We start from the raw sequence: 26,311 nt of genomic DNA on the forward strand, positions 1-26,311 counted from the left end.
ACTTTTCTGAAAGATTACAATTACTCCCCCCCACCAAAAAAAAAAAAACCAATAAAATTATGATACCAATTTGCTGAGAAGTGGAAGACACACATAACTCACTAGACAATTAGCCTGGAGGATAGAGAGTTTTCATTCATGGCTTGCTGCTTTAATAATTATTAGAGGAATAACACACATTTCACTTCAAGATTTAAAAAATATACAGTAATTTTTTTTTCCTGGATTGGGCTTAACATTTAATGAAAAACCGGTGGGTGAAAAAAATTACAGTTGTTGGCACAATACCAAAATGGAACAAATGAACAGCACTTATGTGATTGCATGTTTTGTGTAGGACGTGGGAGGGCTGCAGAATAGCTGAAATTAATATGTGGAAAATAACTGCACTGGTTCCTTGGAGGTATTCAGAAACTATCATATGCACTCACTCAGCTTGTAAATCTTTGCAAAGGCTATGATGAAAAGTGATCGTGTTTCATTATTATAATTAAAACACAGTGGTCTCAGATGCTTTTCTTAAGAAGTAATTGTCTGAGACATAGATAATATGAGTATAGTTGTTTAAAAAGAAGGAGAATTTAAGGAACTATAATTTTATGCTATTTTTCAAGGAGATTTATTAAAACATAATTAGGTTGTTTGCACTTAGGATGGAATAACTAAGTTTCCCCATATAATAAATGAACCTCCTATTTTACAGATTATAATTCTCAGCGTCAGTTTGGGGTTTTTTTCGATCACAGAAAACCTTGTAGGAAATTATAAGATTTATGCATCCCAATTCAGTACGGTAACTATGGGGGTGCCATATTTGTGCTGTTTCACAGCAGGTCAGCAAACCAAGGATCACAATTAACCAACTTTTATTCTTTGCTACAGGTATGTAGGTTTGAATATACTGGTGATCAAAAAGTGAATCTCTAAAATTATTTTTAAAACAACAAACATTGATAGTCATATGAAGCAATCTGGACCCGGACAAAATAGTTTTCTACATACTCTTTCATTCTTACCTGGCTTTAAAATTTTGAAAAGGTTTTTTTTACCTGTTAGTTGTGTCTTAGCTAATGGCTATTACCTATCTCTATGAAAGAGATGTTTAGCAATTGAGATCAGAATCCCATTTTTGTGATTCTTAGTCTTTTATTCACTCTAAAAGCCTATATTTAATTTTATAAGTTGTCTGTCCTCGCTGGTAAAATCAGCTATACAACTACCCAAACTTGTTTTCTCTTGGAACCACTTCTTCTCTTTTACAAGAACTTAAAAACCAAAAAACAAAAAACACAAGAGCTTTGAGGGCAGGAGCACAGTTCTAGGAGATATTTGAACTTAGTACTTCAGGTCCCATGAGACACCCTACATGTACAGCCCATGTCTAGAACAGCACAGGGAGCAGCAAAACATTTCCCACAAAATGGCATCTTTGTTTGATGTTATGATTTTAAAAGGTGTGTCTTTTTTTTTTTAAATGTTTTATTTATTTTTGAGAGAGAGAGACAGAGTGTGAGCAAGGGAGAGGCAGAAAGACAAGGAGACACAGACTCTGAAGCAGGCTCCAGGCTCTGAGCTGTCAGCACAGAGCCCGACGCGGGGCTCGAACCCAAAAACTGTGAGATCGTGACCTGAGCCGAAGTTGGTCACTCAACCGACTGAGCCACCCAGGCATCCATAAAAGGTGTGTCTTTTAAGATGTGCTTTGTTACTTATAAAAATTAAAGGTTTTCTTAGAACCATCATCACATAAATATTTGTATGCTATTTGTATGACATAAAGGGGACATGGCCTTCTTAATTATTTCTTGTGCCTCTTTTTTAATTTTGCTAATTGCTCCTTCTATTAGCTCAGCTGTCTCTCTGACAAACTTGTTCTTCTTTGTCAACATTCAAGTCACAAGCTCATATGCTGGAGCACGAGATCATTTTTATGCAAAATAAATATGCATCTCTCATCATTTCAATGGGACATGACACATTTTTTCCCACATCAAACTATATGAATCCACGTCCCACATACAGCCTAAATATCAAGAGTAGACTTGGGGTGCCTGGGTGACTCAGTCGCTTAAGTGTCTGACTTAGGCTCAGGTCATGATCTTACCATCAGTGAGTTCGAGCCCGTGTCAGGCTCTGTGCCGACAGCTCAGAGCCTGGAGCCTGTTTCCGATTCTGTCTCCCTCTCTCTGCCCCTCCTCAGCTCATGCTTTGTCTGTCTCTCTCTCTCTCAAAAAGAAAATAAAAACATTAAAAAAAAAAAGAGTAGACTTAAAATGTACTGCACAGTAAACATGGGTTTTAAGGAGACCTACTAATTTTAACTATAGGGTTTAAATATTTAATGTACTGCTAATATCATTGTTTCATTCTGCCTGTTGAGAGAGAATAACTGTCATTCTTCTTAATGGTGCATCACATTCTTCAGGTCATTGGAAGGAGCACCATTCTAAATTTATCTACACACAAGGGCAGCATGAAAGAACTCTGCCTTCTACACACAGTGATGCTACACACACTAAATGCATTTCCAAACACATGTAATTTTTTTCCCATTAGTGAGATCAAGCTAAATTCCATTTTAAAGTAGTTATAAAACAACAAGCTAATGCCAAGTGTAACAGATGTGTAAGTAGTGAATCTTTTCCCCTTCTTCTTTTAGCTGTCCTACTCATTTTGCAGGTGATCACTGGGGTCAAAAGGAACATGGTCTTACAGCTTAATTCATACACTGGATGGAGAAGGTGGTTTCAAAAGTTATTGGCCTCTATGATATTTGCACATCTCTTCTAGGTAACAGTGAGGAGAACCACGAGGAAAGCAACTTTATAAATATAAAGGCACAAAGAAAATTGAAAAAAAGCAAACAACAATTCTGGATGTAACACAGGAGATGACAAATGGTGTGAACTTTTCAAAAACGCTCTACAAATAAAACAGCATTATTGAACAAAATGCAACAAAATTGGGAAAAGAAACAACAAGACATGAGACATGGAGTTGTCTGAAAGCAGTCATTACGGACATAAGCCACACAGAGGATTTCTCGTTCTTACTTGCACAAGTATCTTGAGGGGTTTGAAAGGTCTTTCACCATGAAGCACTCGCCTCCATTCACACAGAAAGTTTTCTCCTTCTCTGCACACTTTACAAGATGGCTTGTTCCGGTTGTTGACGTAGATGTAGCTGGATAGAAGATAAAGAAGGGGAAGGTTTACATGTGTCTTTCCCTCTTCTAAACAGCCTTTACTCTTAAATTCTCTTAAAAGGAAGAGTTCGCAGAAAGTGTGACGGATGTCACTTTCAGGTTTAACAAACGACAGCAAAAAAGAAAGGTACTTTCTGGGTGTAATTAAATGGAATAGAATTATCAAAGGGTAACTGCAGTTAATTAATTTAATTAGGATGAAATAGAAAAAAATGCTTAACATTTTTTATAACCAATATTTTATCTTCTAAGGAAGCTGGAAGAGAGAAGACCTATCACAAATAAAATATATTTTCCAGGAAGGCTCAAAGGTCATGTCAGGGCAACTGATGTTCAGTATCATTTTTGAATGGCATCTACTTATTTAATTTGGAAATTACATTTTATATGCATATTGACCTTATAGTTTTTAGATACATGTATCAAAGAAGAATACAAGGTGGCTTATTTGTTTCTAATAAAAAAATTATATGTTATTAGTTGTATGTATATTAACATACAGATTAGGAGCCACTCTATTCAAAGTTTCCGTTCCACTCAGAAGAAGACTGTTGAATGTCTGCCGCCATACTTTTAAGGAAATGGAAAGACAGTCTAGTATTACTGCAAAGGACAATAATGGCACTACAAAATGTATCCATTTTGAGTCAGGAGTAGACACCGTAGTCTTAATTTTGGTTTACAGCTGTGGTAAGCTTGATATCCACCTGTCAAGCTTCAGTTATGTGAAAGCGATGTGAAAATGATGCCACCACCATTCAGCATATGGATTAAATGAAGCCCAAGCTCTTGGTCCTCAGATTCAAGAGCATTTAGTACCAGAACTTCTCCCCACTCACACCATCAGGAACACTACATGCAGTGCTCAGTCTCAACCCCAAACAGTCTAATTTACGTAATGTTCATGACTGACATTATCAGGGTGACAAGCAGAAGCATTATGGTAAGCCAACAAAGATCCTATTGACTCTTTCAGGAAAAAGAAAAAATATATATGCATCTTTAGACAAAATTTTTTCCTTGTCTACTGACTCATTCTCAGTGATTCTTTGACTTCCTTATCACTTTCTATTTTATCATTTGCATGTGAAACTCAGATGCCCTTATTTGCTTTTGTTTGACTTCTCATGTATTAGTTTTCCACTTTCTTTGATTTTTCTTCTTCATTTCCATTGTAAGTCCCCATTTTGCTTCGTTTTGGTTTTGACTTCTCCAATTCTGATTTTTACTCTATCTGATAGAAATACTCAACGTCTGATTATTCAGTTTCCAAATCATGCAAGGCCTTTGTTCCCCTGCATCCTCCCATCTAGGGCATGTTTTTGGACCATTTCTCTACTGTCAGCATGGTTTTTAGGAGTAAACAGCAAAGAACAGTCAGATTTGCCCTTTGGAGACAGATCTGGTTCAAATCCCATCTCGTACTAGTTTTGTGTCCTTGAGCAAGTCACTTAGCCACCCAGAATGCAATTTTCCCATTTTGAAAACAATGGTAATGGCACTCTTACAGGATTGTCATAAGGATCATAAATAACCTCGGTAGAGGAATTGGCATAGCACGGGCACACAATGAGTAACAGCAGGTATTATTACTGGGTAAGTAGGGAAGGTGTTTATCAATCAGATGAGCATCTCACCAGTGGAAATCTGGGGATTTCAAACATCCATGGTACTCTTGGATCATTATTACGAATAATTAAGAACTGCGTCAATTTTTTAATTACTCCAACAAAAAGGCCTTCAAAATGCATTTCAAGGTATCCTTCACCAAACAAAAGGAACCAAGGAGAATGATTTTACCCTGTATTATCAGCTATACTCTCACATCTTTGTCAGGTAGAGGGGGATGTAACTGGCATCATTTCGTCTAGTAAAGTCATAGAGTAGACAACATTTCTATACATCGCATAATTTTAATCTAACACTATATCTTCAAGTGAACAACTGTTCGCTTGCATGCGACGTATTAATATTTCCATCCATGGCAATTACTTTTAAAAGCTACAAGGAGGAAATTTGCCTTAAATGCTAAAGGTTTTGTGCTTAAGACTTTCAACTGCTGACAGGATACTGTGGGATGACAAATTGGGCCTGGTTTCCTTGCTGCCCCAGGTGACAGTACTCAATGGACCACCTGCAGTCTGCTGTCACCAGTCATTCCCACCGAGAAATTCTGAGCCTCCAGCTGATCCGCTGATCCGCGTGGTCCCTGACAGGTTGCTAAGGATTACCCCTCACCCAAGCACCAGGCTCTTGAGGCTTTTATTAACAACAAGTAACCCATCATAGCCCCCCAAGAGCAGACACTCCACATTAATTAGAAAACTAACAATAAAGATGAGCAGTGACATAAGCAAGAGACAGGTACCTCGTACATATCCCTTGGAGTTTAAGATAAATAAGATTAATAAATGTATGTTAAAATCAGAAATAACACCCCTTTTTGTTTTTTCAAAAATATTTCCCCCGTGAAACGATTATCCCGCAGCACCAAGTTATGACACATTCATTTGAAAAATTCTTAGGTCATTACTTGAAGCTGGGATATTTGATGGTTAAATAATTCTGGGAGAAAACGAAGTAGCAACTAGCTTATATGATCATGGATTATTATGTTTAGCACTTCTATCCTTTAGCCGAAGCAGGAACAAAAATGATCATGGAATTGTAAAGCAGTAATTAACTCCTGGGTGATGCTAAGTGTCAGCCGACTGGGTACAGCTGTTCTGAACCAACAGCCAAACACAGGAATAAGATGTAATTGTCAGAAGAATCTGGGATGGAGATGGTGATATATGAACCCTTCACATTTTTGCCAGGTTTCCTTCCATTCTTCTTAGTTCAATACAGTGCACAGCCAGTCTTAAGCAGATCTATAAATTCTGCAGCGATATCCTTTCTCCTTGGCTCACATACGCTGTATTGCTAAGTCAGTTTCCATTTAGTAATTCTGCCAGAAATTAATGCAACAAAGGAGGTTCTTAAACCTAGCTATGGAAACGACCTTCTTTCTGGAGGAGCTGGGAGGACTGTATCAGAGGTTAAGCTAAAAGTTTTGCAGACAGAATGTGTTTTGGTATAAAAAAGAAGACCCTCATAGTTCCTCCTGGAAGTAAATGGAGGTACATCTCACCTATTCGGTACTTAATAAACCCTGCCTCTACTTGTTACTATGAGCCCTGGGTGTTCTATGCGAGTGATGAGTCACTGAATTCTACTCCTGAAACCAATATTGCACTGTGTGTTAACTAACAAGAACTTAAATAAAAAGTTGGAAAAAAAAAGAAAAAAAAAATCCTGCCTCTCACCACTTTGTGACTAGTTTGTTGTAACTGGGAGTTTATCACAATGAACCGCAATTAGGAACACTGCAAAATATGCATCTACTACTTTTATGCTTGCCGTTTATATGAACACTTTATCCCAAACACACTTTGCTTGGGATGTTAGCAACTGCAATACTATAAGGAAGAAAGTATAAATAAAGCAGTAACTTGTTACCAGAGAATGTACTTTGGAGTGTTTCACTCTTGACCTGGTCTCCCCTGGCCTATAGGTCAGGACTAATGACTATCCCCAGGGAGGCTGGACAGTTCTCAGACTTAGCCAAGGATTTGCGGACTAAGATCACCATTTACAGACTCCTCAAATCCTGCCCCTCATAATAGGGCTCCCTTTTTTCTAGCCTGCCTTCCTTCTTCCCTTCTTTCCTCATTTCCTTTCCCCTCTCTCTTTCTTCCTTTCTCCCCACTCCTTCCCTTCCTTCCCTCCCTCCCTCCCTCCCTCCCTCCCTTCCTTCCTTTCTTCCTTCCTTCCTTCCTCTCTCCTTCCTACTTTTCTTCCTTCATCCCTTCTACAATTCTTTAATGATTGTCTATTATGCACAAGACATAGAGATAACAACTAGAGTTACTGGGGTTAAAAACTGTAAGATTGTGAACAATTCTCCCTAAAAGGATACCTTTATGGAGAAAATGAAACGAAATGAACACTGGCGTTAGCTGAGAAGAATCAGATCCCAGGCTCAATTTTACCAATTACTAGCTGTGTGACTCTCGTCTAGCTAACCTGCCTCAGTAAACTCAGCTGTAAAATGTGCTATCACAGGACTGTTGGGAAGTGTGATAAAGTACTTTGTCAGCTGCAACGCTGCATGCAAATATATGATACTGTTAATATCTATGTGGAAAAACAAAAAGTCCAGACTCAGGATATATAATCAAGCCTCAAATGTTCTTAGTAAATTATTCTTGTACAAAATATGAAGAGAGATGGTCTAATTTGCAGAGGCAACCATTGCATAATTGTAAGGCATTAAGTAAATATCAGTAATCTACTGTAACTGTATCATAACTGCTTATTAATAACTTATAACCACCAAATTTGCCCATAAATTAAGGTGAAGAACAATTTGAGCTAAAAGAAAACCATCTTAAATGTATGATTATTTTCAACTTTTAAGACTCTTAAAATTCTTTAATATTTCTGACCCAACTTCCAAGTTACTGAATTAAATGTACTTATGATATTGTTATTATAACAGTTTAAAGTTATAAAATATAAAAGAAATAGTGTGATGATCATTGTATGTAGGACATGATATAAACTGTTTATAACTTCACATTTTGGAAATCACACATTATTGCACAGTTTTATAAATACACAATAAAAATCTGAGGACTAATTAAGTGTTCTCTATTCATCACTAAATATTTTCCCACAGAATCACACAGTATTTCCTGTAGAACGTCAGGCTCTTTTTGCTCAAGGCAGGCTGAAAAGAAAATAATGCTGGAAAGGATGGCTTACTTTCTTGCTTGTTTTATGTGGTGTTTTCCTTATCAGTGAAGTAGACAGCACCAACAGACCAGGGCCATTACACAAATGCAAATTGCTGATAAGAAGCCACTCTATTCTTCTTTGACAATTAGCAGGGATTAGGGAGATGTAGGGTTTACCCCAAGGAGCAATCATTTAGACCCTGTCTTCCCTGAGTGAATGAATCCTTATTAGCAGATTTTAGGACAATTCTGAATTGTCCTAAAAACTTTACTTGCGGAAAATTAAACTAAATAATTCTATGCAGTTTCCTCAATGAAATACACAAATTTTAACAATTTTTATATTCTAACATGAAACTGTCAATCACTACATTACAGGTTTTTCTTTTCTTCTTCTTTTTTTTTTTTAAAGAAAACCTTACCTGTGATATCTTCAATGGCTCTGAATTTAGAAATCTGCATGCTTTTTGTGCTCTGTGAACTCCCAGTTTTTTAAAAAAAATCCTGAAAATTATTATTATTCTTGCTCGGAATACAGCTCCTTGGAATTAAGTGCTAGAAGCACTTCAAAGTCCCACTAGGGGAAAAAAAGCTTACGTGGGGCTCCTGAAAATGAAGTTCTGGAACAGAAGAGGAGCAGGAAAAGCTGTGCTACCTAATACAGCTTCTGCAGATGACAAGGGAATGAAGGGAGAGTCACTGGTTTTCCAAAGGAAAAGAGGAGAGCCAGACTCAGAACTACTGAAGCACCGTCATTCTGGGTTGGCATGTTTTTCTGGGTAGTCATTCAATCCTTTGCTGAATGGCAAATAAATTCTTGAAAAGGAAAAAATGACAAGAGGAGATAAAAAAAAACAAAAAACAAAAAACAAAAAAACCCACCCTGTACTGGCTTGGAGGTTCCCAGAGCCAATACAGTGATTTAAAGTAGCAAACCACGTCCTTGGCCTCTCCTCTACCGAACTCTGCTAAAGAAACAAAAATGGCAGCCAGAGAAGGAGCATCATGAGACCATAAATGAACCCAGAACTTTCTACAGTAGAAGTAGGGCATCTCACTTTATGGACCTGGGAACTTAGCTGATAAGCTAGAAGTACTTAGAGGTTCACAGACTACCCATAAGGTTAAGAGTTTGTCCAAGGAACAAGTTGATGCCAAGGGACAATGGAGATTAATTGTTATAAATGATGAACTTGGGCTTTGATATCATTTAAACACACACAGAATGGTGGACAAGAAAGAACTTTACCATATCTTATATAATTTATCCCATATTTAAAAAGAGGGTACAAATCAAATCAAAAGAATGGTTCTGTGGTCTTGAATAAAATACCTATAACAAAGAGTTCAGAGGTGGACAGGGGAAGGCTACCCAAGGTCACACAAGTGAATTAGGAAATGCTTCCTTTCTGTTTTGTTAAATGCATAGTGAGGCCTAAGTAGGTTAATAAGATTGCCTTTAATTCCTCTCTGTCTTATAAGCTCTCTGAGCAGACCCTAATATTATTTCTTCCTTCTTCAGCAGAATGAAAAGTGACCTTTGGGTGTTTCTCTTCATAAAACAAAATTATAATTTTTGTTGTAACACTGATCTCATTTGTAGCTAAACAGAAAGCAGATTCTAAGTTCCCAGCAGTTGCTGAGCAAATGATTTGGTGTCATGAGATAGTGTTATCCTTAGAAAAATAAAATTGTCAAGAAAGGTTATTTTCAAACATACAAGTTGCTATCTTTTTTTCCTTTTTTCTGACAGTGCCTTTCACTCATGATACAATGTAATCACAGGCTACTACTTCTTAGAGCAACATCTCAATGACAAATGCTTTATAGGATGTCATAGATTTTTCTAAAGAAGAGGGAGGGTGAGTCTCTTCCCACAGTGGATCATTGGCTGGTTGGAGTTACAAGGGAGCTACATTTTCTTCCTTACAAAGCCAACAATAATCTCTCCTTAGCTAACAAGTCAACTCCAGAAATATATTTTCTACTAATCACTCATGGTTTTATAGAAGATTTCCATAGCTGGGAGTTGACAAAGCTTTGAACTGTCCCTTGAACGTTTTTCCATCAATACCTATTCTAAAGGAGTAAAATCCATGTAGCCTGCAAAGCAAATATCAGCAGTCCATCTGACTGGCTTAATTTGATACATCTATAGATCTCCTCAGGCTAAATGCAGAAGGCACACATTCTTAACTGTACTCTGCATTTTCTACCAGTATCAATTTGGTTGGGAGAAGGTCATGTCAATATAGAAAATGTTAACCTGTCAATTTTAAAATTAATCAAAGTTTTGAGCGCCAACAAAACAAATCAGAACAAAGAGGACTGATCAAGGATTCGGTTATTCAGTAAGCTGCTGAAATTACCATGTGACATTTAATGACATAGGTTAATTTATTCATCAACTAAAATACATTTAGAAATGAAAGTAGATGAAAGGTCAGAAGATAGAAACTAGGAGGCAAGTTCATTATCGTATTCAACGATTAAAAAAATCATGGCATATCAGAAAATAAAACCCATATGGTCATTGCAATAGATACTGAATCAACATTTGATGAGATTAACAATCAATTTCTATAGAACTATCAAATATTCTTATTCCCCAAATCAGACCTGAATTTAATCAGTCATCCACATACAGGTACTAATTTGCAGGAAGTACACAGGTCAGAGGAACACATTAAAAGATACCATGGCATGCAATTAGCAAAACCCAGACCATGGAGAACTCCACAGGGCAAATAACCCAGTTTCTTCCAAGCTAAACTAAAGGAGCAAAAAGAGACAAAGACAGCTAGAATTAGAGGCAGACCAATAAGGTGAAAGAAAAGAAAAATCTAAAATACAGACACATTTAAAAGAGAGTTAAGAGACATACAAACCACTCACCATGCGTGACACTTAAGTGGATCCTGATTCAAACAGTTATAAATGTCTGATATCGAATCAGGAAATCTGATCACTGATAAGATAATTAATATTTCTACAGGGTTATCATTAATTGGTATGTGTCAAATATACTGTGGTTATGTTTAAAAACAGTCCTCTCTTACAGATGCATACTGAAATATTTATATATTAAATGATAACATGTCTGGAATTTGCTTTGAAATGATAACAGGAAGAAAAGTGACTGGGAGCAAAATGAAACAAACCTGATAACTGATGAAGCAGATGATGGCTACATGGAGATTCATTACACTATTCCTTGTATTTTCATGTTTAGCGTATGTTTACATGTATGTGTTTAAAGATACATATATATGTTTAAAATTAAAAATGCAAAAAATATCAATTTCAGTCTTTTCGATATATGTCTTCATAAAGCAGAATTGGTATGGTACTCCATATCATCTACAAATATCTACTTTTTTTTTAAAGTCTATTATATATTTTGAGAGAGAGTGTGTGCACATGAGCAGGGGAGGGGCAGAGAGAGATGGGGGAGAGAGAGAATCCCAAGGAGGCTCTGCACTGCCAGCTCGGAGCCTGAAGCTGGGCTCAAACTCACGAACTGCAAGATCATGACCTGAGCCGATATTAAGAGTTGGACACTTAACTGATCCAGGCACCCTGACAAGTGTCTACTTTTTGCAAGCAACTTAAATCATACTAAATGCTGAGACTCTAGGAAAGCTTTCCATTAATGTAAAGTACAAGCTAAGTTTGTTGACTACCAATGCTGTAATTTAACATTGCTCTGAAAGTTCTAACCAATGCAATAAGCCAGGAATAAAAAAATTGTAGTATAACTGGAGGACATGAGAAAGTGAAATAATCATTATTCGATAGTCATTGGTAAAGTAAAAAAAGTTGTAGCCAAGAATATAGGACTGATGAGTTTCTAATCTGACCATACCATATGTCTGTTAATATGAAAGAACCCATTAAGAATAGGGAGTATAACAGTTGGCCTAAAATTATGTTACACAGGGGCGCCTGGGTGGCTCAGTCGGTTAAGGTCTGACTTTGGCTCAGGTCATGATCTCCTGGTTCATGAGTTCAAGCCCCGCATTGGGCTCTGCGCTGACAGCTCGGAGCCTGAAGCCTGCTTCGGAGTCTGTCTCCCTCTCTTTCTGCCTCTCCCCAGCTCTCTCTCTCTCTCTCAAAATTAAATAGACATTAAAAAATTTAAAAAAAATTATATGTTACACAGATGCATAAGGCAGTAAGGTTCCTCAAAGTTATGGAAGCACCTTCACGATGGGAACGGATTCCTGACAAAAGTTTTAAGTAATCTAAACTTTCAGTTAAAGGAGCCTCCACAAGAGTATAAAAAGAAGATGGGGTCTGGGCCATGCAGACATAACCTTCTGAGTGTTTCAGGTTTGAGCCAGGCCCTTGCGATGAGTGGCTCTGGAACACAAGAAGCCTGGATAATCCCTTAGGTGGCACCTGTGCAGCCTTAAACTCCCGACTGCACATTGCTACATACCATTTAGCCAAATCACAGCCATTCCGCGTTTGCATCATGACTGTAAACATAAATCGCCAGATTCTGTTTCTATAAGCACCACGGTTTCCTCACTGGGGTTAAAAGGGTGCTGCACATAAAAGAATTAAGCAGTGAACGCATGTTTGAATATATGAATCTTGCTCTGTTAACACCTGGCTAATTTCAGTGGATATATTTTCCCAGAATTCCCAGGGGCACCTTGTTCCCAGGTTGGTGATCAGATTAGCAAAACACCCCTCTCTGTAACATGATGTGTTCAACTGTGTAGCTGCAGTGTTTAGGTTCCCAGCACAAATTCTACATAACCAAATAACATACGGAAATCTTAACAATTTTCAATAGTGTTATTGTCATTCATACATGACCAATCTGAAGAGGAATAAAACGTTTCCAAAAACACATAACTTGAAATGCTTCACCTCAAGAAACCTTTCTGTCCTGAGTCCAAAAGGACTGGCTGGTCCCATAACAGTTCATAGCAGGTCTTGTTTTTCTAAAGAGCATATATTTTTTAGGTTACAGATGGGAGCAGTGAAAGAGCTAATATTACAGGCAAATTCTATGCCTTTATACAAACTGGGCAAAATGATAAATTAACCCTGACTCCATTGTGAACTAAAGAGGCTTTCCTGAAAGCCTCGGAAGTTTTTTGTTTTGTTTTTAATTTCTGGGCCTCTACCCTCCAATGTAACAGGTGCCTGTTTTTCTACTGCGGGCATTGATTGTTGTTGTTCAATGGAAAGGAAATAGGTGCACACATTGAACTCTTTTTCCAAGGTACATGATATCTCTAAAAACCAGAGCAAAATCATCTTGTCTACCTGTTGTATTCACATACACACACATACACACACATATGACTTTAGATATACATACATACATACATATATATATATATATATATGTACATATATATGTATGTATGTGTGTGTATATGTTATATGTGCGTATGTATACATCATTTGGAAAAACTCAGTGGAACTCATCCTGCCTATAGTGAAACCGACAAGGGCATTGTTGAAGCACATCATTAAAAAAAGGTAGAGTCCTATCTAGGCCTGCTTGGCTATTTCCCTGTACTGCCAGAAACAGGGAATTTTAAGAAGGTCCATCCATAGCATCTTAGTTATAATTTATTAGTTTTTCTTGGTGGTGATATCTGTATATATGGCCTAATAAAACACCTCCATATCCTGCAGCTATAATAATTCAGAATGGCTTAGGTCTTCCCCCTTTTAAATCATAAACCATTTTTGTAGATGCTGCAGGTATGTGACTAATATAGATTGTTGTTCTTTCCATCTGTTACTAAGGTGCTTCATACCCCAACACTGCTTAGGAAAACAGCTTAAAGCAGGGAATCATGGCTGTTCCGTGTAGCAGCTGTAAAGGAACCACAGCTCTACAAAACTGCCTAAAACCCCACGCGGGCAAACCCAGATCCTAAAGCAGGTCCACTTTGCCAATTTAATCCCTCACATCCGCACACAATTCCTGGAAAGGAGTCAAATGTCTTCACTGAGATTTGTCACTTACCCAAAAGCTTTCAAGAAGTCCAACACTTAGCAATGCCAAACAGTATGTCTAGCGGGAATCTGCATTGCTAGTTCTGCTCAAACAGGCATTGCTAATACCTAGTGAGTATCGAATTTTCCAGTTCAGTAACGACAGAATCCAGGGACTACCATAATGAGGAGACATGTGCAGGGTTAGTTATGCTTCCGAACCCCACCGAGGGAGAGCTAACAGATGACAGGCAACTTCTGGTTATACTTCTAAGCACAAAACGAAGCCCTAACAGGCAAAAGAGATCTTGTAAATGAGAAGAAACCACACCTCTGACCTTGTTCTGTTATAAAGTTCTGTTTTACTCATGTCTTTCTCCTTAAGAAATCCTTACTTCTGAAGAATTTTGAAATGTAAAACACTTTCATTAATACAGTCAGGGATTTGTCTTCATTATATACCTTTTTGCTGTGCTGGGTGATCAATCCCTAGGATGTAATTATATCTTAATGGAGATCAGTCACAGGTAGAGCACTGTTCTGTTGAAAGGCTCCCTTCTCTTCATATCTTTCAAAAAAAAATTTTTTTAATGTTTATTGTTTTTGAGAGAGAGAGAGAGAGAAAAACAGAGCATGAGTGGGGGAGGGGGAGAGAGAGGAGACACAGAATCTGAAGCAGGTTCCAGGCTCTGAGCTATCAGCACAGAGCCAGACGTGGGGGTCGAACTCTAGAGCCGTGAGATCGTGACCTGACCTGAAGTTGGACACTTAACCCATTGACGTACCCACGCGCCCCATCTTCTCCTTGTATCTTAATGCCTAATGTTATATTAAAAATCTCTAATACTTGAATTTTTCTCAAAGTCTGAAGAACTCAGAGAAGTGAGTCATTGTTCTACAGAAATAGCACAAGTACCTACAATTAAATGTTGATAATATAAATGGATCTTAATCAGCAGACAGATGTTGTATTTAGCGATCCTTCATTAAGGTATCTCATGATTTTCCCCCATTTTTGTTTCCTAGGCCTTTGTTTTAAGTCTAATCAATTAATATTAGCAGTAAATTCATTACTTATAAAACTACTAGAATATATGATTATTCTTGAAAACTTTTTGAGCTTAATTTTATCCTTTGCCAAATTTAAGCCTCCAAATATCAGGTTGGTTGTTTTGTTTGCCTGCTTTCCTTGCCTTATCTGTATGTTTTTTTTCAGGATTCAAAGACCATTTTATCTGTGGATTATTTTAGTTGCAAATGATGAATTTTAGCTGTTCAAAGGTGAACAAGCAGCCCACATGGATGAACAGATGGAAATTATAAATGAAAACATAGCGTCAAAATATTTCTTCTAAAGTCAGAACTAGGCATTGGCAAGCCCACAGTAAGATCCACAAAAAATGCTGGCCACACACATTTAAAAAAAAAAAAAGCTTACCCACGTATGTCACAAAGTAAACAGAAAGTAGTCAACTGGTGGATGTATGGGGGTGAAGGAGAGAACAGGAAGGATGTTGGGTCTGTAAAATCTTGGAACTTCTTGGGACTTAAATGGTCAATCAACTAGGAAGGTCTGAGATTCCAGTTTTGTGATGTAAATAAGACTGCAATATCCCTCAAATTAGCCTTAGGTGATCACAAGAGGGTTTTTTGCAACTGGAGAACTTTTGATGCTCAAGGTGGTTACATTCCTCAGTTTCTTTTTCTTCCCGTTGAATGTACCAAATTCCTTGGGCTCACAGGGTGGCAAACTGCAATTTATGGTCAAGTCTAGCTTCAGATCCTGACATGAAACTGGAGTTTCCCATGTAGAACTATACTCCTATCAACATCGCAATAAGGAAACTTATAGAAATGGAAAACGTCCAATGACATGGGCAAGATGATCTGTTAAATGGAGAATCACATTCTGGAGATAGCCAAAGCAACTATATAGGTGAACGTAAAAAGAGAAAAGGTGAATGAGCTAGGAACTGAGTCATGTTTTCTGGGGCCAGTTCTCCATGCTCTAGATGACAGTGATGCCCATTTCAGCAACTCTGCGAAAGAAGACAGGGAGGACGTAATTCTAGAGATAACGATTATATCTGATTTATTAAAATTATTGCGCTGTTTTAGAAGATACTGTGACTAGGCATAGCAAGAGGTCAGAACAAAGTTCCAACTGCTCTTAGATCAGAGAGCTGTAGGGGCAGAGGTCCAGACAGATGGAATCTATCACTATCATAAGAGATTACAAGAAAGACCAGGGGTGGCACTGAAGTCTTAGCCCTAACTGTCCTAAAATGGTCAGGAGCCTTTTATAATCAAAATAACAACGAGAACGTACCCTCCAGGCTCGGCTAAATCTGATGACTTAATAAGGTAAAATGACATGTTCAAAGTTAGATGAGAAGTCATCATTTTAAGAGGTTGACATGGATCTGTACTGATTCCAAATATAGAACTTGCAATGCGTAGCACTTCCAATTCCCTAGGCATCCTTTAAAATGAGAGGCAAGTGCTTTAAAAACTATTCAAAAGTTGAAGAATGTGCGCTGTCGCTGCTAACCAGGCAAAGAATGTTAAATTCCCTGTCATGCTTCTCTCATTCCCTACCTCCAATCCCTTTGTCAAAAAATAATAGCAATAATAACAAAAAGACCCGGTTATCATCCGGTATGAGGCTACTAACTCTTTACAGGCAACTGCCACTAAAGATATTATCCAAAAAGGGGAATTAAATTGAAAAATGGAAAAGGTTGCAACAAATTAAATTGGATTGTCATCTTTCCCTGTGACAGACTGCACTGTTCTGTCCTAGGATCATGAAAGTTAGAAATACTGTCTTCAGTCTTTCCCATGCTGCAGTTGAGGTCTACGGAAATCCTGCATGAGATATGATTTCTACAAAATGCAGGAGACTTAGCCATCAGAATCCTGACTGGCTCATAAGGAAATAGGCCATGTCTGGCTTACTTATGACTTAGGTGAATTCTCTTGCCCAATATCCAACTTAATGTGAAATCTTAAAAAGTAGCGCCATCCTGGGAATTTAACAATGCTTCTGCTGTCTTTCTTATTACAGAAGATACGCGTCTCCCCATTCTTAACAGTCTACAATACGACACATCATATGTTATATCCCAATGAAGCTAAGAGCTAAACACCAAGAAAGTATATTAAGTAGGCTCACAGCTACCATTTCTACTGGGCATGCTGTTTACCCAATGTCTTGGACTTAAGGTAATCTTCAAGACAGGTAAAGGAAAAGCACAGAAGAAATGAAAAGCAGAGAAGACATTTTATGACTGTAGGCATGGAAGAATTCTAGGCATATTATATTTTTTGGTATTTGGCATTGATAATGTTTGTTGTAGGTTGTAAAGGTGTGTCTTTCACTTCTTTTCTTTCTTTTCCTTCCTTCCTTCCTCCCTCCCCCCCTCCCTCCCTTCCTTCCTTCCTTCTTTTGGAGGAGAAATAAATGCTGAAGAACCTCAACAGCTATCTGTATGCTAAACGCAATACAACTCCTAGCAAAGCACAAGAAGACTGAGAGTCATTAAATATCTACGGTGGGAGATATTCTAGCTTTGTAGTGGTAACAACAACCCTAAGAAATAGGTAACTTTTTACCCTTTCACAGGTGGAGAAACGGAGGCTCTAAGAGGGGGTGCTGCATGCCTGTGTGCTCAGTGTAACACATGATGTGAGAGGGATTCCAAGGCAGGCTGACTGCGAGGCCCCGTGAAGCATCCTATCTCGTGGGTCTTTCATTAGACGGCTGTGTATCTGACCTTGTAGTTAAAAGTAAACAGACAACAAAAAACGACCTCTTTTCCACAGGCTTTTAGAGAAGGCCAGTTCTTCCACCTTTCGGAAAGCATTACTTTCTGAGTATTTCCCTGTGTTTGTAAACTGAATGTCAGGGAAAGAGATTTAAAATAATTACTTTTAGATCATGCACTCTTAGCAGAAGACTGGAGGCCAATGGCATTCAAATCAATGTGTTTTTAGTCTTAAACTCAGGGAAAAATGCTCAGTCCACATCATCTAGTATTCTGCTGTCCGTTTCAGAATAAAATGGTTATCTTGAAAGCTAAGCTTTCCTAAGAACTAGAAAACTAAATCAATCTTAAACAGTTTAGGGTAGGGGTGCCTGGGTGGCTCAGTAGGTTAAGCGTCCGACTTCGGCTCAGGTCATGACCTCATGGTTCGTGGGTTTGAGTCCCATGTCAGGTTCTGTGCTGACAGCTCAGAGCCTGGAGCCTGTTTCAGATTCTGTGTCTCCCTCTCTCTGCCCTCCCCTGCTCATACTCTGTCTCTCAACAATAAATAAATGTTTAAAAAAATTTTTTTTAACAGTTTAATGTAAATTTGGAAGGTTATCAGAAATTCAGTTTTGTGGGGTGTTTGGCTGCCTCAGTTAGTAGAACATATGACTCTTGATCTTGGGATTGATTGTAAGTTCGAGCCCCATGTTGGGTACAGAGATTACTTTAAAATAAAATCTTAAAAAAAAAAAAAAGAAATTCAATTTTGTGCCACAATACTGCAGTGCTGTAATGGATTCTATTTAACCTCCATTCAATTTATCCTTGTCTTCCTTTTCAAAATTATTATTATTATTTTTAAAGTTTTATTTAAGTAATCTCTATACCCAACATGGGGCTCAAACTTATGACCCTGAGATCAAGAGTCAGATGCTCTCCCAACTGAGCCATCCAGGTGCCCCCTCAAAATTATTTTTAGGAAAATGATTTACTTTTCATTTAATAATAATTTCAAAATTAGAAAAAACGACCTCATTTATTTCTTTATGAAGCTAAAGTAAGAGAAACTACGCACATACATATTAGAAATGCACATACAAATATAAATATGCTGAGTTATACACATCATTGGGGAGTTATGGCAGCAGGAACTATTCCAAATGAAATGCTAAATTTAGTAATGATGCCTGTACAATATTTAATATTTGCATAGGATCTGTGATTGATCTCGATGCAATATTAATACCACTAGATCATTTAAAAGCTGATTGTACTCAGCAAATAGGGAGGAAAGAAAAAAAAAGGTGTATCTAGAAGAGAAGCAGATAAGTTATATATAATGAAAAATAATCTCCAGTGACATTTGAAATTAGGCTTATTTTGTTGACTGCTAATTTGTCTTTAACCTCATTTTCACATAACATATAAATCACCTACAAGAAGGTTTTAAAAATGGGTCCTGTGGTAGCACGCCCAGTCAAAAGTCGTGACAATCAAATATTTTAAATGAGCAGCTCATACAGAAATGGACTATTCTAATAAGCTAATGTAGGACAGCTTCCTTTTGGTTAGGTTACATATAAAGATCTACTCAGACTTGTTTAACATACCCATCCCTAACAAAACTAATGCTACAAATTAGACAGTAGCAGACATAATTAAAGGTTAATCTAATTAATGGCATATGACTGCAAAATTGGAATCAGAATGTATAATACAGAGTTGAGATGCTTAATTTTCATTAGCCTCTTCTCTGTTTAGTATTTCAGTAGATTTTTTTCTTTTTACTAGTTTTTATTCAGTTGACTGCCTTTACTTACTTATTTTTAACCTGAAATATTGGAGGGTAAGTCACAGATTTGTTCAAAATAAATTCAAGCTTTGGAAGACTTCTGAGAATCACAGAATTTTCTATTTCTCTCAGCAGTGCGATAAGACAACTGAGGCACATAACAAAGCCGGTATATAGTTTTTCAAAAGCGTGTAAGAGACATGACTCAGATATTGAACTTTGTACTTTCAAATGCGCCATCAACATTTTTAGCTTAGCATCCTTTGTTTCCTAAAAATAAGCAGTCAATGTTGAGCAGAAATGTCAAGAAATCAATAAAAAGTAATTAGGAAGAGTGTTTGGCGTCCTTGAAAAAAGCTCTGAGGGCAGAAAGGGAAGCTTCGGCATACTGAATACTTAACATTCCTATGTTTTCCTCCACAATAAAAAGAAAAAGCAACTAAATTAAATTACTTTATTAAAAAAAAAAAAAACATGCAGGTGTCAAATGTCACCTGGACCATACTGCAGTTAATGTGGTTGCTTTCCATTATAAAAATGCACAACTGAAAGCTGCTGTAAAGAAGTGACTCCTATACGCAAGGTTGGATATACCCACGTGTGATAACAGGCAACAGAGATTAAAGCTTCATGTTAACGCTTAGTGGCTTCCGCTCACTATTTCTATCATCTCGGAGGAAAGACATGGAGGGAAAGGAAATAACAATTACTGAGTGACTTTAACGTGCCAGGGAAAAACTACACATGACCTCATAAAGTTCTCAGAAGAACCTGTAAATTCTGTATTCTCCTATTTAGAAAGTAAAGTCACAGGAGAGTAAAGGAGTTTGCCAAGGTCCCACAGATAAAAAACTGTAGTTAAGATTCAAACTCAGATCTCAAGTCCCTGTGTCTCCAACACACCATTCACGTACTTTGAGTATTTTATTTATTTATTTTAAAGTATTTTGAGTATTTTAAATGGTGGTTCTTATTATTTTGAGGGCCATAGACTCCTTTCAGAATCTGGGGACTGCTATGGATTTTTGTTTACGTGTGAAGATAAAAAAATTGGCATACAATTCTGGGGTTTCATAGACCCCTCCTCTGAAGCCAATTCATAGTTATCCCATAGATCTCCATTTAAGAATTCTTGATATTGGGGCATGTGGGTGGCTCAGTTAGGCATCCTACTCTTGATTTTGGCTCAGGTCATGATCTGAGGGTTATGAGATCGAGTCCCGCATCTGGCTCTGCACTGAGCGTGGAGCCTGCTAAAGATTCGTTCTCTCTCTCTCTCTCTCTCTCTCTCTCTCTCTGCTCCTCCCCAACTAGCACGTGTGTGTGTGCGCGCTCTTTCTCCCTCTCAAAATAAATAAATAAACATTACAAAAAAAATAATTTCTGATATGAGGTCTGACTCTACAAGATTTTTAACTTCTATAATTCAGAATACTCAATATCATGATTCCATTAGAGATGGAATTTCCTTCTATTCATTATTTTTACTTACTTTGTTTCAAAGGCCTTTCTCAATAATCTGTGTTAACCATATTAGAAACAAATATGAGAACATTTAAAATACCTTCAAAATTATAGCAGATCACAATACGATAATATAAATTAAGAAATGAAACTTATTTAGGAGGGGTTTTTTTCAGTATAACACAGGTGATTTAACCTTTTGGAGTTTATTACAAATAACGTCACTATGTTGTACAGATTACCTATGATCATGAAAGAATATTTAATTTAAAAGGTGCTCCCACAGAGAAGACATGAACAGACATCTCTCCAAAGAAGACATAGAGACAGCCAAGAGATGCATGAAAAGATGCTCAACATCATTTATAATCAGGGAAATGCGAATCAAAACCACAATGAAGTATCACCTCACACCTGTCAGAATGGCTAAAATCAAAAACATAAGAATCAAATGTTGGTTAGGATGTGGAGAAAAAGGAACCCTTGTGCACTGTTGGTGAGAATGCAAACTGGTACAGCCACTGTGAAAAACAGTGTGGAGGTTCCTCAAAAAATTAAAAATAGAACTACCCTATGACCCAGTAATTCCACTGCTGGGTATCAACCCAAAGGATAAAAACACACGAATTCGAAAAGATAAATGGATCCCTATCTTTATTGCAGAATTATTTACAATAGCCAAATTATGGAAGCAGCCCCAGTGTCCAATGATAGATAATGGATAAAGAAAATGTGGAATATACACAATGAAATATTACTTAGCCATACAAAAGAATGAAACCTTGCCATTTGCAACAGCACGGATGGATCTGGAGACTACAACGCTAAGGGAGAGAAGTCAGTCAGAAAAAGACAAATACCATATGATTTCACTCATATGTGGAATTTAAGAAACAAAACAAACAAACAAACAAACAAAAAGAGACTAACCAAAAGAGAGACTCTTAATTGCAGAGAACAAACAAACTCCCCATACCAGAGGGGAGGGGGATGGGAGGATGGATGAGATAGGTGAAGGGGATCCCTAAGAGTACACTTACCATGATGGGCAGAGATATATATAAAACTGCTGAGTCACTATATTGTACGCTTGAAACTAACATAACACTGTAGGTTAAGTACAACGAAATTTTTTAAAAAACTTAAAAAAACTTAAAAAATGGTGCCTTCTCCAGCTTAAAAACTACTTTGTACCTATAATTTTAGAAGTTAGTGGTGGGAAGAGGGGCAGAGAGGAAGAGAATCTCCAGCATTTTCCTTTTTACTGAGAGAAAAAAATATTAATAATCTTAGATATTCTTGCTGTTAAGCATTATTTAATATAGAATCCTCATTTTCTGAAAGGCAGCTGCAGCAACAACTTATTTTAACAAAAATCACATTCCTTCTAAAAGAAACACAACACAAATACCATGTACCTTGCAGACGTATTTTTAATTAATGTGTTTGTTTGTTTTGAAGTACATAGCTTCAAAATACCGGGGGTTGTACCTAAATCGTTTTTATAATATAATTTTTAACGGAAAATTCAAAGTTGAATTATTTTAATATTTAGTACAGAAATCCAGTGACATAATTCTAAATACTGTTGGCCATGAAATATAAATGTGCATTATTGCCTACACAAAGGTAGCAATTTATTTCACAATAAATTTGATTGAAACAATCTCTGATTAATATTTTTCATTCTCTTCTGAATTGCTGTGAAAACAATTTTGAGGAAGCACTTTGCTATATATGACTTTTGCTTCTCCCATCCTTCTCTTAAGATTATGAAAAAAGATTAGAAAGACACCCTGGTTCAGGGCGTCTGAGTAGCTCAGTCGGTTAGGGTCCGACTCTTGGTTTCGGCTCAGGTCATGATCTTGTGGTTCGTGGGTTCAAGCCCCACGTTGGGCTCCATGCTGGCAGTGTGGAGCCTGCTTGGGATTCTCTCTCTCCTTCTTTCTCTGCCCACCCCCCCCCCCCATTCTCTCTTTCAAAAATAAATACATAAACTTAAAAAATTAAAAAAACAAACAAACAGAAAGAGGACCTGGCTCTTAAGTTTCTACAATTTTCTTAGCCTAGGATGTTATTATTACTTATTTTAGGTAATATTTTGTTACTAATACTACTTACCAATACAAATATATCAATGCATATGTTTATTTTATAGAAATGGAATGACAAGTCTGCTGTATGTAATAATTGGTTATCAATTACTCTAATTAACTGAATTAAAAATACCATTTATCAAATGATGAATAAGCATTGCATCCAATTATCCAAAAAAACCTTTTCCTTTAAATGGCATTGCTTTTTATTTTTTTAGAATTTTCAAATATCATTAGAATAAAAGAAAGAAATTGTTTTCACAATAGGACTTTGTAAACCTAACAAATAATTGAAATTATGTTAATTTTGATAATAATTAAATAACATTTATCTGCAAAGAAACAAAAAAGATTCATTTCTAAAGCTTTCTTCTGTTGAAATTCTGTTCTACAGGATTAATTTTGACTATGAGTTTTAATGACCAACTAAATCAAATTATACAAGACTTACATTTGCTGAAATGTTATCTGAGAAAATTCTAAAAGAAAACCACCAACCCTTCCTTACAATTTCAATCTCCAGGGTTCATGGACTACCCCAAAGGAATTTTTTGAATCTTTTTGAGGACCTCCAGTGTTTGTCATAACTGAAGGCTAACATTCCCAAGTGAAAATGTTGGCCAAATTTTCCATAAAATAAATTGTTACTTTGTAATTTTATAATCTTGGAAAATGACATACACAGCCACATCTATACATACTCACACACTTAAAGATAATTAATTTTCAAGTTTAACTAAAAAAAAAAAAGCAAATTGGCCATCGCATAGAAGTCTCTTCCCAGACACTGTGCCAAAATGATTCCATTTGATTTGCTCGGTAGCATATCACCAGTGTCTCAGATAAAATAAGATGGTTCTATGTTTTCTTCCTGTTTGTCTACTCATATCCTTACCAATTCCATTTATCTAGTGGTGGAAAGATAAAATATTCAAATACATGTATGCCTACATGTGGATCTATTTATAAACACAGTTCACATCTAAGAATCTTTGGCAAAAGTTTTCATCTAAGATGAGCTTCTTCTTGACAGTCACAAACCTTTGGTCTTTCTACCCTGGTATCAGTTTAGACTCATTAGAGACACAGATTTATTATTGGTGAAGCTGGTATAGTTTCCAAATCTTGGTCTGGATCACTTTTACCAGTACAATTTACCTCATTTTGCTAAATCATCTCTCTGCAAGAAAATTCCTCTTAACTTGATTTATATCCTTTACATCCATGGATGTCTACTCCACCCCTGTGCCTTAAAATCAGGCCATTCTTCTGTCATACTTCCCATCCCATACATGTTCAGGTTCCTTTTCTCTAATTTATAGCCTATGACTAAACCTTTGTCTTAAATGATAAATGTAATATTCCTGGCTTGGACCACACTCCTACTTATTTTCCTTGACCCTCAGTTTCCTTCCACTCTGACCACTTTGTAAAACCCTCTCTCTGACCTAGCCACAGCCCCTAGGCAAGGAGAATCCTAGATGCTGGCCTCTCTGTTTGCCCCAGGCTCCCATCAGGGTGGGTTAAACAAGAAGGGAGGGGGTTCCTGCCTTTTAAGAATCAATAGCCCTCACTTCTTAAAAGTTAAAAGATAATCTTCAAAGGCAGGGATCAGTTTCCTTCTCTAGGAGGAGGGATACAGTTCAGTTACTAGATCAAGATTCACTAGCTATCCTGCCTCACCTGAAAGAACAGTGTTGGATTTAGTGAACAGAAATATAGGATACCCAAATAAATTTGCATTTCCTATAATGACTCATTTTTAATGTAAGTATGCCTGATGCACTATTTGGGACCTACTTTAACAAATTACGCATTGTTTATCAGAAGTTAAAATTTAATTGGGCATCCTGTAATTTATCAGACAACTCTAACAATATATGACATTTTAAGCTTTTTTTTTTTTAACGGAGAGGATGTACAATCACACACGCACACACACACACAGTCATAAAAACAAACCACAGGGCTGTAATTTTTTCATTCAGTCCTAAAACTGGTTTTATCCAGTTGGCAAAAAGATGACAACTACACCACTATATTGTTGCTGTACCTTAGGAATTTCCACTCCATTTCTGCTACCAAAGAGGGTAGAGGAAACTTTCAAATTAAAACTTCCTTCAAGCTAACAAGATCGACCCCCCACTCCTCTCCCACACTCCCTTGCTTCCTTCTTCTGCACCAATAGTCTCAAGAGTCAAGTCCAAAGGCAATAATACCTTAGGAGTTAATAAAATTGCCAACAGAAAGGTTTGCTTCTGAGCTCATCGCAGTCCAGGGATAGGTACTGCACAAAACCTTAGATTCAGGTTTTCAATGATATTCCACGTGTACAGGTCTCACTACACTGTGGAGGTGAAAACACATCCGGTGTCCCCAAAGTAGGCTGAATTTGCAACAGAACTGCTCTGTTCGCAGCGCGAACGCCACAGGTAGATGACAATTCCTGAGTACTGCGGGTTAATTAAAGGGGAGAAGGTGAAGAGATGCATGGGCAACTTTCAAACTATATGCTGCCAATACTCCTAGCAGGCTCCCTGAAGTGGAGGCCCGGAAGACGTAGAACATCCCTATTTCACTTAGCCACCATGCATGCCGCTGACTCAGTCATAATAAGAAATCATCTTGCCAGAACAGAGTAGAAAGAACGTTGGAAAAATGGAACTTGTTTAGTGTCCAGAAATCTGCTTGGTGAAGAGACCCAAATTTTACCATATTGAAAAGGTAGATGACATTGGTGTTTGTTGCAGAAGAATCCAGAGAAAGGGTGTCTTCAAATATATCAAAGGTGCATGTATGGAATGTTTACATATTTAAGGGGGCAGAGACTGGCTGCGATAGGAACAGCAATTTTCAGCTGAATATATGAAAAAAATTGGTGGAGCTAAATAATGATAAAATGGGTAAGCTTTGGTAGGTTGGACATTTTCTTGGGTCTGAAGAAAGCACAGACCAGTTGACAGTTGGGACTCATTGCAAGGTGGGTAGGGCTGGAGTTGGAACCATTCAAGATTTCTTCCAACTTGAGGTTCTATGATATGAAGGAGAGAATTAAACAACATATTGGTGATGCCGGTGGTTTGGGTTAAACTCAACAATTTTCACATTTAAGCAAGATCCGACAAGATTTTACAGCCTACAAAATGATACATATTAATCTTAATCTCAGACATCCTGGTTCTAATTCTTCAATTTGTAACAGGTGCACATTGAGACAGGCAATAAAGAGAGATCAAGAAGGAGATCCCATTACA

At 37.2% G+C, this 26,311-nt stretch overlaps 1 protein-coding gene across 13 annotated transcripts in view; it reads right to left on the reverse strand.

Annotated features, from left to right (window-relative positions):
• Positions 1-26,311, reverse strand: part of NRG1 (neuregulin 1) — a 1,117,663-nt gene that overhangs the window by 37,009 nt on the left and 1,054,343 nt on the right. For 12 of the 13 annotated variants that reach the window (XM_060653178.3, XM_060653177.3, XM_060653179.3 and 9 more), the window contains one exon: positions 3,054-3,183. In XM_060653178.3, coding sequence (XP_060509161.3) covers positions 3,054-3,183 — 130 coding nt within the window. Of the gene's footprint in view, positions 1-3,053; positions 3,184-26,311 lie in introns of those variants that run through there. The other variant, XM_060653192.3, reaches the window with a different exon arrangement.

The sequence above is a fragment of the Panthera onca genome, chromosome B1 (genome assembly GCF_046562875.1).
Source record: "Panthera onca isolate mPanOnc1 chromosome B1, mPanOnc1 haplotype 2, whole genome shotgun sequence".
NCBI classification, from domain to species: domain Eukaryota; kingdom Metazoa; phylum Chordata; class Mammalia; order Carnivora; family Felidae; genus Panthera; species Panthera onca.